The following is a 15,604-nucleotide window of genomic DNA, read 5'->3' as shown; positions in this document are numbered from 1 at the left end:
TCCTTGCCTAGGAAGACCAAACTAGCAGCTTATAAAATCTCGACAAGACATCAACCCTTCGCAAGAATGTAGAGGTAAGCTAATTAAGAGACTTGCGTTTTAGACACCATATAGCCTTTTTTAGCTCTATTTCTACAACAGAAAATAATTCCAAACACAGCCACCAAAGCACAGTTTTGCATCTCTGAGCAACGTGACAGTGTTTCGTTCCTGAATGAATCAACCGTTTAAATGATTCGGTTCAGTCGCAATGACTCACTTATTAACAGTGACTTGCTGACACATACTGGCCATTTTAATTTCACATTTAAAGTATCTTTTGATTTTTTTAAATAATTAATTTCTTATAATTTCAAATGATTATTCAACATTTTATGTCTTGTATATCAAAACATTATTCATGCATTTGTAACTGCAGGTTAAATGCATTCTTGTCCTGCACTAAACAGTGTAATACATCTAAATGCCACTTCCAATGAATATTCTGCATTTCCTCTGCATTAAAAGATGAGTTTGTTGATACTGATTTGCCTGGTAACAGCCCAAATGTTTTATTATTCTAAATAACTGATTCCTTTAATTAAAAACAACTAGTTTGAGATTAATAGACCTATCCCAGGGGTGTCAAACTCAGTTCCTGGAGGGCCGTAGCCCTGCAGAGTTTAGTTCTAACCCTGCTCCAGCACACATATCCTGTAGTTTTCAAATAAACCTAAATGATTAGATTAGCTAGATCAGGTGTGTTTAATTAGGGTTAAATCTAAACTGTGCAGGACTGTGGCCCTCCAGGAACTGAGTTTGACACCCTTGGCCTGTCCCATTTTTGACTCCCTCCCACTGTTAAAATGTAACTAAGTAATTTTTACTCTGAGTAAATTTTAAATGAGCTACTTTTTACTTTTACTTGAGTAGATTTTTAGACTGGTACTTTTACTTGTACTTAAGTAAAATTTCATTAATGTAATGGTACTTTTACTTGAGTAGAATATTTTTGTACTCTTTCCACCTCTGGTATTTATAAGAATGTTTTTGTCCATGTTATCAAAGTCAATGAGGTCTTAAATAACGCTGGACTCCATTGTATGAAAACCCACTAAATATTTTACAAAAAAGTCTGCACAGAAGAAACCAAAACCAAATGGGCTTTTAAACAGAATTGTGGTGTAAATAGAAGTTTCCATTCCCATACTATGCAGCAAGCTGATCTCAGTGTGCCAGTTTGTGATGAGCTTGAGGCAAGTGAGTGCTTTCTCTCCAGCAGAGACTGTGATTAAAGCCTGCTGAAATTAAAGAGCGTGTTTGTGAAGTGGTTTCCAGGTCCCTATGCAACAGTAAAGCACCTTTCCATTGTCATATGTATCTGGACCATGAAGTGCCTACAGCCACAGAGAGAAGGCAAGAGTTTACTGCATCCCATTTCAGGATCTTATTGTTTCAGAGTGTCATGTAAAAACAATAGAATCGTGGAATTTTTCCTGCTCAGGGAGCATTTCTATAGAGGTTGTAAGAAGTCGATGATTTCAGATGTGAATAGAAATATTTTGAGCCTAGAGGTTAGTGCATATGGAACGACACGTGAGTAAGCAATACAAGCTTTTTTCACTATTTCAAACAACAAAGTGGCAAAAAGATATTACAAACTACATTTTTATAGAATATGCAGTTGTTTTTTACATTGTCTGTGAGATTTTCATCTTAAGCTTGTGTGATATTGTGTGGTCTGTTCTCATCACACATTTTGAGTCAAATTATACACCATAGTTTTAAATTTGTAGTTATTGGTTTGTTGGAATTACGTGTTTGATGACAGCTGTAAAGTCAAAACATCAGATCTATTGTAGTAGGTCTTTTTGATTGAAATACATTTAAATTCATACCTTACTTGACATGTTTATAGTTCCGTATTATTTTTCCTTTAAACTCACAATAGCTGTTTTTCAATAAATAAGACCCATGCCATGGAGGATTTTTTTTGTGGGCATTGTTGATTTTGTTTGTTTTCTCATAAATGTATGCTTTGAAAGTTGATTTACAAATTGGAAACAACCATGAACAAATCAAAGACATCTGGCCATGACAGCAACCCAGCATTCATGCATCTTTAGGAGGAGAACACGATCATGATTGCTATAACTCAAAAACACACTCAAAAACAGATGCAGTATACTGTATATAAAGTGTATAAGCTGATAATGGAATGGCATAATGGAAACAGATGAGTGGTTGAGTGTTTCAAATAAAGTCCACTTTGGTCCATATGTGTGTATTTATGGTAATGATAGATAGATAGATAGATAGATAGATAGATAGATAGATAGATAGATAGATAGATAGATAGATAGATAGATAGATAGATAGATAGATAGATAGATACTATATAATAATTTTTACATTTTTTAAGTAAAAATGCAAAAATCTACACCAAAATAGTTTTTTTTTAGGAGATATTTTTTAAGGAAATATATTTGAGTCTGCTAATAGAAATGTCAAATTTTCATATTGCTCAGTATTTCAGGAAAAGAGGGAAAATAAAATTGTGGAAAAAGTACCTCCCTTTCCATTAGATGCAAACCCATAATCTCCAGGCTAGGAATATGCAAATTATTACACTGTCAGTAGCCACTCACAGATCACTTTGAAACAATCAACCTGTGGACAGCCTGATCTGGCTCCCTCTGCTGTGCTGTGCGTGCAATATTAATACCAGGCCATACTGAGTTCAGGAGAAGTGCTATTAGCATTTGCCTTGAGGACATTTATGAGTGATGTGGCCAGTGACTCCTACTGACCAGCATCTAAAATGACAATGAACTGAAAGCAATATACCTTGTACTCAAATGATATGTGCATACTGTCAAGTCTACTTACATTCCATGTATTTTCATGTAAGCCACAGACAATTTTACCACTATCATACTTAAAAAGCACTGGCCCGTACTACATTTGACCTGTATAAAAGCTGTGCTCTCTGACTTTTTTCAAGGAAGGCGTGCGACGGCCACAATCCATCGGAAAATCCCTGCTGTTCTCTGCAACTGGCCTCTCAACAACCCATCCAACACGGGTGCCAGGCAGCAGGCCTGCGGGTGGAATTTGCTACCGTGTGCGTGTTGCGTTTGTGCAAGCAGTCCTGCGAGGGAGTTATTGACCAGCAGAGCGGTGCCATAAGCCACATCAGTACCGTTAGATCCCATAGCGAGCATGGTTCGCATTATTCAATCTTTGCTGACATCCCTTCAGCATCCCACTAAACTCTCAGTGCAATTTATCTGGGTTCATTCAAGTTTCTAAAGAGTGGAGTTGGTTTACAGTTTCAAAGGCAACATTGGTCAACAATATGCCTGAAATAAATAAGCTATTTGGCCCATTTTTCCAAATTAGGGTGGTCAAAAAAATAATAAGAATTAATTAATCAATAAATTAAATCATTGTATTATTTTTTTAGTATGTATTTTATTACATTTTATTTTATGCATTTATTAAAACATCAATATGCACATCCGCTTAGCAGGTTGTTGTTCAAAACAATCACCATCTCATATGATTTTACCATTTCCTTTTCTGGTTTTTTAACAAAAACATGTGCTTTCATGCTTGTGTGAAAACGTAAAAGAGCCGTGTCTCTTGTGTGGCATTTCAAAAATGAACTGACAGTGATTGGGACTCTAGCACAGAGCTTCTTCTGAGACGTAAGGCGTGATGGGGTCAGTGCAAAGGGTCACCCGGCGTACATTTCCAGAGGTGCTTTTGGCATGTTTATTTTTCCTGTTAAAATGACCACTGGAAATTCTTGCTCTTTTAATTCTCAAGGGGAAGATTTGTCAGAGGTGGCACAAGTCTTAGTTTTGATAGTGTTGGCTTCCTGCTCACTCTGAGCTTTAGTAGACCAGAGAGGTCAATAGTAAACAGCCAGCTCTTAAAAACATTTTATACAAGTAGATAACCTGCCTATAAAAAATAAATGAATCAAAAGCTGGTCTGTCTGATATACTATAATGTAATATGATAAAAAAGTTTGTGTGTAATAAATTATAATATAAATTATATATACAGTATATATATTGACTTGACTACTGTTAAGATATTTTTAGGTTTTTGATCTTTTTAGAGCCTAATGGACATGCTCGTTGTGAATCTGTTATGAAATCGTTGTATGGAAAGAGCTAAAAGAATATTTTTGTGTTTATTGGGGGGACAAAAACTGCCTCTGGTTTTGGAACATCATGAGAGAGAATAATTACTGACAGAATTTTCATTTTTAGTCTAATTTGATCTCTTGACTAAACTGCGCAGACATTGTCAGCACATCAGTGTTTAGTCAAGTGCATTTTCAAACATTTATCTGAATGTCACATTCTCTGAAAGCACATCAAGTTATTATTACCCATAGTCCATTTTGAGGCCATAACTCCTCTTGCAGCCATTAACCCCTCTGTCTCTGCTTCTCCTCTCTGATATCCCCAATCTATCACTTTTCTCTGTACACGGTTTGATGCCTAAATCACCTCCAGCTGTGGAAGCCAGATGAAAGACAAACACTCACAGTTATGGAGACATGAGAGAAAATGGGGAAACTGTACTCTATAGTCCCTCTGCACCCGTCCTCCTGGTGTCATTAGTCCTCTTTATGCTGAATTGGCCCTTCTGTGATCTTCTGCCAAAAATCTGCACCTTACCCCAGCCGAAAATACCTGCTGCTACCCCTCCCCGTCACCGTCAAGGCCAGAGATAAAAAGCTTGAAGCGGTGTTATTTTAGAAACCAACACCTTTCAAAATTCTTCCAACCTCAATATTTACATCCAAAATTCTGACATTTACACCGTACCTGACATAAATTGCGGTCAACTACCAGAATACGAGTCTGCATCTGATAAAAATGCGAAACATGACCTGTCCGTGTCAGCTGCTTCTTTCAACCCAAGACTTTTTGACTCTTTCTGGACATTTCCTGATGATAGTGTCCTGGCGGGGAGCTTGGACCTGGATGGAGCCCAGCTTTCTTGCATGAAGAATTAATTAGTGTGCTCAGTGATCTTGACATGTATATGATGTTTTACAGGCATCCCATTATACTGCAGATCCCTTTTAATGGACATCTGGAGAATGCCGCGTATACTTCACAGATCTGGAGGAGCGCTCCGATGATGTCATACCCGATCCATTACTCAAAAGGAAGGAAATATGTACAAGTGATGTTTGCTAATATGAAACCGCCATATTGCGCCCATTGACAGCTTGTTCTGAGGTGTAACTTTGCAGTAGATGCAGGTCACGGTGACCTTTGGGGTTACTGCCAGTCACATGTAAGCGCGTCATAAAAAATTCACTACGCAGAGAATGCATCTGGTATGTTTCATAACACGTGTCTGTGTTGTGTTATTTGCTGTTTTTGTCCAAATGGACGTCCATTGGTGATTTTTGAGCAACTCTTGGCAGTGAGTGAATGCAGTGAATCTGTTATGTTTTATCAAGCTGTAAGCTGCTTTGACAGCGGGATAGCTTATTGGAAGATGTGATTGTCAGAAAAAACTGTGATAAACTTTGCCATTGTTTAATTACGTCATCTCATTTAAAACCCATACAACTTTTTCGTACACAAAATGAGATAATTTAATGAATATCCCTGCATTAAGTACAGTGGCAGTGTACATCATAACTCACCTCAATGATTAAAGCAATACATGTTTCAACTGGTTTAGCCTAAAACACAACCCAAAATGTAATCATTTATACTTTAATCATGATGACCACTATTAGCTATTCTATTGACTGCCATCCAGTACTCTTCAGCTCAGAGGTGGCAGGACTGCAACTTTTGCACTGAAGAAGCAGGCGAACAATTCCATTCATCATTCAGTCAGACATTCATTAAATATTTCCTTTGATATTTCAGAAGAAAGCAAGTCACATGGCTTTGGAACAGCATATGTGTCAATAAATTATAGATAGATAGATAGATAGATAGATAGATAGATAGATAGATAGATAGATAGATAGATAGATAGATAGATAGATAGATAGCATTTTTAAAAGTCTCAGTTTTCGAGGTTTGAAAATAGCCCGAGTATTGTAAATGAATGGTGTAACCATAACTAAAGTTATGCATTTTGAAACTAAAACGTGCAACTTTAAACATAGCCTTAGATATACCTTAAAAAAAAATATGTAATATAAAAAAAATGTAAACATGTTGCTGTTAAATAATAATAACCTTTCGCTCCCAGTCATAAGGCATATTGAATACTAGAAAAAGAAATATGTCATAACATTTTTTCGGGGTGTTCTAAACACCATGTCATTTATTATATTTTATAAAAGAGCCACTTCAGTTTCCCTAGAGGCTACAATAAAATAACATTACATAAAATAAATTTGCAACATGGATAAAACAAAGAATGCTCACTCATAGATTTGTTTTTGTAGTCTCGGTCTTAAAGAAGCAAGACATGTTACATGTCAGATGCTTCAGCTCTGTGGCTGTAATGAGCCGAAGGGATGTGCGGCTTTCACTCGGCCGCCGGTCAAGTGGGCCAGAAAGTAGTAGGAGGTATCCCGTTTCCCCCTCGTCCTCAGCTCTCTGAAGTCATGCCAAGAAGAAAAACAAAAGGGAGAGATGGCTCAATAAACAGCTGTAATAACTCATAGCATGTCCTTCAATATATATCAGTCCATGTCTTTCTGTCCCCTTTCAGCGCTCTCTTTACACTTCCATCCATCTCTATTTTTACTCAGTCCCTGTTTTCATATTTGTATCTATCCATCAGTCATTGTCCGTGCATGTCCTCCCGTGGGTTTGGGAATCGTTCATCAGTGTGCAGTTTTAGTCTGTCTGAAGTCATATGATGTGAATGATAGCTTCAATAAAATGCTGTATTGAAATTTTTGGGAGCATAGTATGTTTATGGTGTTCTTGGCTTTGTCTGTAAGTATCCTTCTGAGAAAAGAATGTGCTGTTTTCTGTTTGATCTCTTATCTTCCCTGCGTTGGAATGAAATGAGATATAGCACCAGATTGAAAATATGAAAGCCATATTGTGGCTTAAACTGAGAGACTTTTGATATTAACTCTAGATTTCAGACAGTAACCTGTATTTAAACACCACTTTTAAACTAGAGGCCTTGGTTGGTCAGTTTACCCCCAAATTGAAATCTTGTCATCATTTAATAATTTCAGTCTTATATTTACAGAATATATGGTGAATCATTTTCTTTAATTCATTGAAAAGATTCATCCAAACAGTCTAATTCGCAAAAATAAATTAGACCTCCCAATAGAGTTGGTATTTTACAAATGTATGTTTGGTTATGTATTTGGTTAATGTACAGCATAATGTTGTGTGAGGTGCTTACTTTTTGTCAGTTTGTTAATCACTACATAGGCAAGGATTTTATTTGTTTAAAAGTTTAGCCAAGTTTAATCACTTATATTGTCTTAACTTTTGTCTTTTAGCATTGCTACTTTTTCTGTTTTCATCAAACTCTGCATTAGACACATTATAGTTGGTAACGGCTTTTACAGTGCTTTTGTCAAATGCTTTTTGGTCCTTTTTTTGTGGTTTGACAGTCTCAGACCCCACTAATTTCATTGTTCTGCAAATATCTGCTTTGAAATTGAGCCATTTCTTTTTGAGTGAACTGTTTCTTTAACTTTTGTTAGTTGCTGTATTGTGTTTTAGCCTTTTATAGTTTCCCAACTTAACCACAGTTCCCATATGTGGAACTTGCTGCAAGTTTGTGTAACATTTAAATTAAAAACAACTATTTCTTTCAGTCAAAGCTCTTGACATTAGCTGCAAAGAAGGCAAGATGTTTGAAACTGAGCTCTTTTACGTGAGATCATGCTGTTTCAGTTGGATCACTCTGTGGGTTGCTTGTTATTTAAGCAAAGTCACCACTGTACTCTCCCCATGTCATGTTTGTATAAGAGACGTCGCTCCAGATGACCCCAGTGCCAAGTTACACCAACTCGCTGTCTTGTACCGCTGTTATTTGGGGGTTTTGTCTGTGTTTGGCTGATGTAATCTTTGGTTTTATGTTTATTGATGTCTTCACTGGGAAGATCAGTTGTACAGAACAGGCTTTGCGAAAGCAATGCTGTAAGATGGTTTGTTTGAATAGGAATGTGCCACAGAATTAAATGAAGCAGTTCTGCATGCTAAATGAGCTATACGCAACAAATCTACTTATCTTGTAACATTGTTGGATGATAGATCTTGAACTTCATTTGCATGGAAATTGTTCCACAGAACAGTTTCATAGTCCTCTATCAATCACAAAACCAAGCAATATTGTGATCAAATGACCAACTTACAGGTGACCTTGAGTCAGTGGTTTGTCGAAAGACATTTTACAGACATCCAAGTAAAAGCTGTGCATTTTCATTCCAAGGTGCTCAATTAGCAAATCAAAAACCTTCGTTGTCATATACAGCAGTTCCTCTTGGGAAAGCATCAGTCAGGTCTCTCAGTTATACATTAGTCACTAAATGAGCTGTGTAGCCTTGAGAGAACCCAATGCAGTGAAACCAGATCCATTGCATTAGCAAAAACTAACAAGAACTGGACAACTCTATTTTTTCTCCTTATTAATCTTATGTTCGCTTACTTGAATGTTTCTTTTTCTCCCCAGAAAGGAGTCAAGAAGAACAGTGGGTGAACCACAAAACTCTACAAGTTAGCATTGGATTCCTTTGGCTTGTTTCTCAGTAACAATTTGACCAGCCAAAGTCTCGCTTGGCTCGCTCAGGGCAGTTCGCATCTTTTACTCGCACAAGGAGAGAGAGACAAGGGAACTGTTAGAGCTCCAAAATGTGTCCAATGTCCTCACTCTTGCCTCACTTTCACACCCTGAAAAGAAATTATGTATGACATTTAAACCACACTTAACTTAAAGACCAAACCTCTGTTTGTTGAGTATCCTAAGGCAGTAACATTGGCTCAACCAATGAATTGAGTTTGGGGGCAGGACTATTAGTTTTTCCAACTTATGTAAGAGGGAGAGGATGTGTTTTGAAGTTTGGAATTCACTTCAGTGGTGCAGAAATTACACATTTTAGCTTTTTTAAAAAACTTTGATGTAGTGTTTATTACTTTTGAGATGAGTTAAGAAATTTATTGGGTGAAAGTCCGTTTTTGAGGTCATCTAGGACTAGCTCTTGTGTGCTGTTGGCGTGTCTGAGTGTACGTGTCTTCCTGAGTTAAGGTGAAGAAAAGCACAGAGGATTTAGCAGAGATTTCGAGAAAAGCAGCGCAAGCACTCTTTGACCCACTTATGATTCAGTCAAGATTGAGATTCCACTAAACTTCTTATGAACTGCTATACTGGCAAAGGCATCCCAGGTCTTGAACAGTACATCCCCAAATCCCTCAGCTCCTGTGTGTGTGTGAAACGTATATGCGTATTTTTGTGTTTGCATGCACTTTAGGTGCCCCCTCAGGACCCAAAAAGACAATCATTCAATCAGTCATCATTATTACTGGCATCTCACCGCATATTCAAACACACTCTAAAAAATTATGAGCTTGGGTTTCTCCCCATTTTTGAGAAGCCACTTTATTTAAATCCTTTTTGTTGGCGAGATGGAAAAAGAAACTCTATCCCACTTCTGGTTTCAGTCCTCTACCTTTGAAGCTTTTACGTGCTTAATACAGATTGTTTTCCATCGACTTATTGCATGTACCATACGTATAGTCAAGCTGACACATGTTTTAAAGATGGCTTGTTGAGTACAGTAATAAATACATGATTTCTTATTGTGACCAACATGCTTCCTTTTCTGTTCAAGCAGCTCTGTGACCAAGAGGAAATATTTATCTTACAGTGTTGCTTTAGAGCTCTTTAGTTGGATTACATTGAGACCCACAAGTCCCCCAGACATTTCCCAGCTCGCTCTGCCCAAGCCAGGCTTTTATGGAAAATGGCTTTGTCCATGAAGCAGATCCTTGGTCAAACCGCCTCTTCCATGGTTTGTTACTTCAAGCTCTCGCTGTTCAGGCCTCAAGGGGCAAACTTCTATCAAGCCATCATGAGGGGAATAAAGATAGGTAGTGTGGTGTTTATGAATATTGTGACCCCCCCCCCCCCCCACCCTCGGTTGTAAAATATCAAGGTTTGCTTCAGAGGCTTGGATGGTTAAAAGGTTGAACATCTCTCCGCTGTGGGCTGAGACTTCTCGTCTTCATGATGATTATTTTTCCTACACTTGCTCCATGGCCTCTGCCAGAACTCGATCTCAGACTCAGATACCCTCATCTCAATGTCATCAGGATCTGTTTGAACAGTTTCAGCCGTCATCCACTCCAGACGGCCCATGGCCGAAGTGTAATGTTGTTTGAGTTGGTAAATGTCAGCCGAAGCTGTATTTTTCCTTTTATTTGATGCATAAGAGGCTGAAAGTAAATTTCACTTTCCGTATTTGCGTGGAATGGCATTTTATTTTCTCCCAGATAGCCATCACCTCTATACAAGTCTCTTTCTGTCTTTCTTTCTCTCTCTCTCGTTCCATTTGTTTATCTGTCTGATGTTCTCTCTTGAGCTGTGCGCTGTGACTGTGAAAGTCTTTATGTCTGCTAGCTGCCAGTAGCTTCCCTCCTTTTGGCTTGATTGATCAAACCCAAGTGTTGCAGAGGAGCTCTCCATGTGCTCTCATGTGCTCTCTTAGTTTACTGCAGTATATGTACCTGCCGCAGAGCACCAGAGCAGCGTTTGATTGCCAAATGCTGTGAACCAAGTTAGATAAATGTGTTCAGTGGTATTGCTCAGTGGAGTCACAGGTTTATTTGTGACAGGAAAGTACTGAGTGTTGTTGAAATATAAAATGAAGAATATAAAAAATTTAATTGAAGCTAGAACTGGAGGGTATGTTGAATATTCACAATATATTTTTACTATTTTTACATTTTTTAATATCTACTTTTTTTAAACGATTTTTTATTTTATTTTATTCAACATTGTATTACAAAGCACATATTATTGAGACACGTTTCCTGAAGATCAAATAACTCATTTATATACTTAACATAAATCTTTAATATACAGTATAGTCTCAACTCAGTTTTACAGTGAATGTTTCATTTCTTCTAATAATTTCAAGCTGTTTTAATGAACTTGCTTTAAATGAACCTTAGATTCAATAATTTGTTTACATTTGGACCTTTTTTTTTATTATCGAAGTAGTATCGATTTTAGTAGTATCGAAGTATTACCATATTGATATATTTAAGTATATAAATATAATTTATTATTATTCATATATATATATATTGAAAAAAAACTATATTACAAACATGCCTTGATAATTTTTAATGTTATGTTTTTTTTTTTACTTTTTTCAATTTGTAATTTAATTGTTCAAAAATGATGAGATTTCTTTGTTTTGTTTTTTTATTATTATTTTTACACTCAGCCTACGCACAAAAGTCATCTGCTGCTGGTTGGATATCAATTCTTAGATAATTATTTCTATTTGGTGTAAAGACAATCACTGTTTAATATAAATAAAGGTTAGGACCTTTGATTAAATACCATTGAAACTTAAGTAGTGTCTGGCTTTTCTCCTTAAGCTTTTCGGGACATTTGGCTAAACATTAATCTAATGTGTTCTCTTGTCTTCCAGGTTACAGCTACTGATGCGGATGGCGGCTCTTTTGGCTCCATCTCCTACTCTCTGGGCTCTGGTCCAGGCAGTGTGACCCCATCTCAGTTTACCGTTGGCAAGCACGATGGACAGATCTGTACTACCACCAGCCTGGATCGTGACCAGGGACCAGCCAACTACGACTTCCCCGTCACAGCTGTGGATGGGGTGAGTGTTCAGTGATTCCCAGCAACCACATCCCTCACCAATTCAATTGTGACATCACCTGTGACTGGATTATTTTCAGAAGTTCACCAAATATTGTCTGTTTAGGAAGCCAGTAAGGAAAAAATTGCCTGCATAGTAATTCTTCAGTAGCGTTTTAGCATCCTGTGCCTAAGTAATACTTTAAAGTGCTAGGCGTCAAAGAAAGGAAATTTCAGGAGACACATTAAAGCAATCAAGGGCAGCTGGCCCCTAAAGAGCATCAGCTTGTAATATTTAATAAGTTGAGGCTTTTCCTGACATGCCATTTGCTCCATATGGGATGCCAGGCGGGCAAGATGTTTAGCAGCAAGAACCGTATCCCACATGTACACTGTGCCCTTGGCAGATTGCAGTTCTCTACAGGGAATATAACCAATCTAATTTCTCCCTAGAAGTAGCCTTTGAAGTGTTTCAGTGTTTCTTGCAAATTTTAAAATCCAAATATTTTGTCTAGTATAGTTACTTTAGTCAGTTGTGAATGTTTCCTGTGACTTAAGATTTTAAGGCTATGGAGTCAGCCTTCATCAGCTGGTTGTATTGTTATCTAGCTAGCGAACTAACGAACATTTAATCTTGGTTGTGTTTTTCTAGGGTGGACTGAGTTCAGTGGCCTATGTGCGTGTGGACCTGATAGACATAAATGACAATCAACCAGCGTTCTACCCTCTGAACTATGCAGTGAGCCTGAGTACGCAGAGCACCCCAGGAACCTCTGTCCTGAAGGTGACTGCTCACGATCCAGATGCTGGAGATAACGGCAGAGTGACATATCGTACTTTACCTGGAGGGAGCTCACCTTTCTTCACCCTCAACAAAGATACTGGTGAGACTATTAAAAGTACACAATTTCAGTTATTAATAGCTTGGATGTATTTTTAGTTGGTGTCTACCATTAAAAATTTTAAAGGTTGGTATTTTAAAATGTTTTCAAATAAATGTTGTGCTTAACAAGGCTACATTTACTAGATCAGAACAGTAAGAATAGCAGTCTTATTACAATTTAAAATAACAGTTTGATATTTTAATGGCAAATGATGGCAAAGCTGAATTTTCAGAAACTGGAACTTTCTGGGTGTGCATTTTCTCAGGAGTGATTTCACTGTCGCGTGCTCTACATGGAAAGGCAAACTCAGTCATTACGATGGTGGTCTCAGCCCAAGATGGTGGGGGCCTTACTGCTCCAGTCAATGCCAGGGTCAACATCAGCATAGTGGCAGGACTGGTCGCCCCCCCTGTGTTTGAGCAAGCTCAGTACTTCTTTGTGGTCTCTGAGGATGCCCTGCGTGGAACACAAGTTGGTGTTGTGCGGGCCAGCACTAAAAACGGTGGGTGAGCTAATCTCAGAGTTTTTTTATTCCCCCCTTTGGTCACAAATCCCTATTCAACACGTTAAAACACATAAACCAGACTTCAGTGTGTACCCACATTTATCAGTCACATTGGACTGCGTTCAAGTGTGCTGAAAGACGTCTTCTTTTCTTTTTTCTCCATGGTGGACCACTTGTACAAATATGCATGGAACCACTGTACACACCTCATTTACAATCAACATTAATCATTGATTCTGTTTCACCGCTTAGTTTTTTAACAATTTGCTTTGGATATTTGAAGCACTAAATTCTGGTCTTATGAGTTGAAAAATAACTCTTCGTCTTTGTTTTCATCCTACACTGTGAAGTAATGGATCTCTGGCCATTTGCCTGTTTCTACTCAGGTGTCTCGAAGGATATCTCCTACACTATTAGTTCTGGTGACCCCACAGGCTACTTCACTATTGATTCTGAGACTGGGGCTTTGAGAACAAGCTTGCCTCTGGATCACGAGGCCCAACCAAGCTTGAATCTGGAAGTCCAGGCGCACTGCGGTAACCCCCCTGCCTTTGGCCAGACTAGGGTACGAATTACAGTGTCTGATGTCAACGACAATGTGCCTGTCTTCTTTCCCTCATCTTCCGAGTCACTGATTCTGCCTGAAGACACCCGGATGGGTACAGTGGTGTATAAGGTCCAAGCAGAAGACCACGATTCTGGACCTAATGGTCTTCTGAGTTTTGACCTGTTCACCGGCGGTGCCCAGAGAACCTTCAGCATTGATCGCAACAGTGGACAAATCCGCCTGATTGGAAGTTTGTCGTACGAGGCCATGCCTCGCTATGACCTGCAGGTGATTGCTAAAGATAGTGGAGCACCTCAGCTAAGTTCTACCTTCACCCTGGTCATCCACGTGCAAGCAGAGAACGGCCAAGGTCCTATGTTCGATAGTCTCACGTACCGGGTAGAACTGAAGGAAAGCACACCTCTCAACACTCGCTTCCTGCAGGTACGAGCTGTAAACCGAGATGTTGGCATCACCCCTGGGCCGTCTTCTACGTCTTCCACCCCACTAGCCTACCACCTGCACCCAGACGGTGACGCTGCAGGGTTTGGCATTGTGTCTGACAGTGGCTGGCTGTTTGCGAAAAGTGCCCTGGACAGAGAAGCCAAGGAGATGTACCTGCTCACTGTACTGGCCACATCAGGCAACGGACAGCTGAAGAAAACAGGTAGTGCTACAGTGCGCGTGTCAGTGATGGATGAAAATGACAACACCCCTCGGTTTACCCAAGAGAGAGTGTTCCTGGCAGTCCGTGAGAACTTGCCGGCAGGCACTGGCTTTGGCCGGGTGTCTGCCAGCGATCGGGATGCTGGTCTGAATGGTCGGCTGAGCTACCGCCTGCTCCATCTGGATCGCCATTTCCAGATCAACTCCCACACAGGTGAGCTTCAAATATGTTCCTAAAGAACAAGATGACAAGATCATCTTGGCACCTAGACAAGTCTAGTGTTATTATCTTTGTGTCTATAGAGTTGGAATGTTTGAAACTATGTATTTTAAAAATATACCAGTAGGTGAGTTGTTTATGAATTAGTCCACTAGTTGGTCTTAAGGAAGCAGTATATAAGTTGGCTGGTTTGTATCATGTTCATTATATGTCTTATTGCTAAGATATTTCGCACATAAATAGGCTAAGTAACTATAACCAAGCTTGTATAGTTCTTACACAAAAAGGCAAGTAATTTAAAGTTTCAGGGTTAATTTTGATGGATATGAATTTTTGATTTTAAATTCAGAGTAGAAATTCTAAATAGATTTTTAGTGAGCCCGTTTTTTTAAATTTACTTATTGCTAGGATGCTAACTGACAGATTTTCAACAAATAAATAGGCTAAATAACTATAACCAATCTTTCACTCTCCTCACAAACATTGCTAAAAACCAAGTGATTTCAACTGCAGTTGTAATTTTGTAGGTGGTGAACTTGTGAATTTTGTGTAGCAGCTTTAGTTTCAGTTTTAGTGTGCTGATAGTCTTGACAATTACTGATTTTTAGCATGCTAACTGAAAGATATTCAAAATGCAAAATACTGTAACTATAACCAAACTTTCAGTCCTCACTAAAAATAGAGAACATTACTCAAAGGAATTTAAAGTCCGATTTTGAAGGTGGTAATTTTTTTTTGTTTAAATGTAGAATAACGTCTTTCCAAAGAGAGATTTGTCATGCTGATAGTTACTGATTGTTAGCATACAAACTGACAGATATTCAACAAATGGGTAAAATAATTACTATAACCTTTAATTTCAGAAAGCTATCAGAGTCCTCACAAAAAAATATATATATTCTGACTTCTTGTAGGCATTTTTTCTTAGACATTTTGACAGGAAAACATAAACATTTCAAAAACTGTAGAAATCTAAATACGCAAACTAGCCCACCTCAGTG

General features: G+C 38.3%; 1 protein-coding gene across 2 annotated transcripts in view; it reads left to right on the top strand.

The window, feature by feature from the left end:
* LOC132107850 (protocadherin-16-like) overlaps positions 1–15,604 on the top strand; it is a 120,620-nt gene that overhangs the window by 83,122 nt on the left and 21,894 nt on the right. For both annotated transcript variants that reach the window (XM_059514151.1, XM_059514152.1), the window contains 4 exons: positions 11,615–11,803; positions 12,434–12,665; positions 12,931–13,167; positions 13,557–14,597. In XM_059514151.1, the coding sequence (XP_059370134.1) occupies positions 11,615–11,803; positions 12,434–12,665; positions 12,931–13,167; positions 13,557–14,597 (1,699 nt within the window). The remainder of the gene's footprint in view (positions 1–11,614; positions 11,804–12,433; positions 12,666–12,930; positions 13,168–13,556; positions 14,598–15,604) is intronic.

The sequence above is a fragment of the Carassius carassius genome, chromosome 28 (genome assembly GCF_963082965.1).
Source record: "Carassius carassius chromosome 28, fCarCar2.1, whole genome shotgun sequence".
Lineage (NCBI taxonomy): Eukaryota > Metazoa > Chordata > Actinopteri > Cypriniformes > Cyprinidae > Carassius > Carassius carassius.
This window is presented reverse-complemented; position numbering and strand designations above follow the sequence as displayed.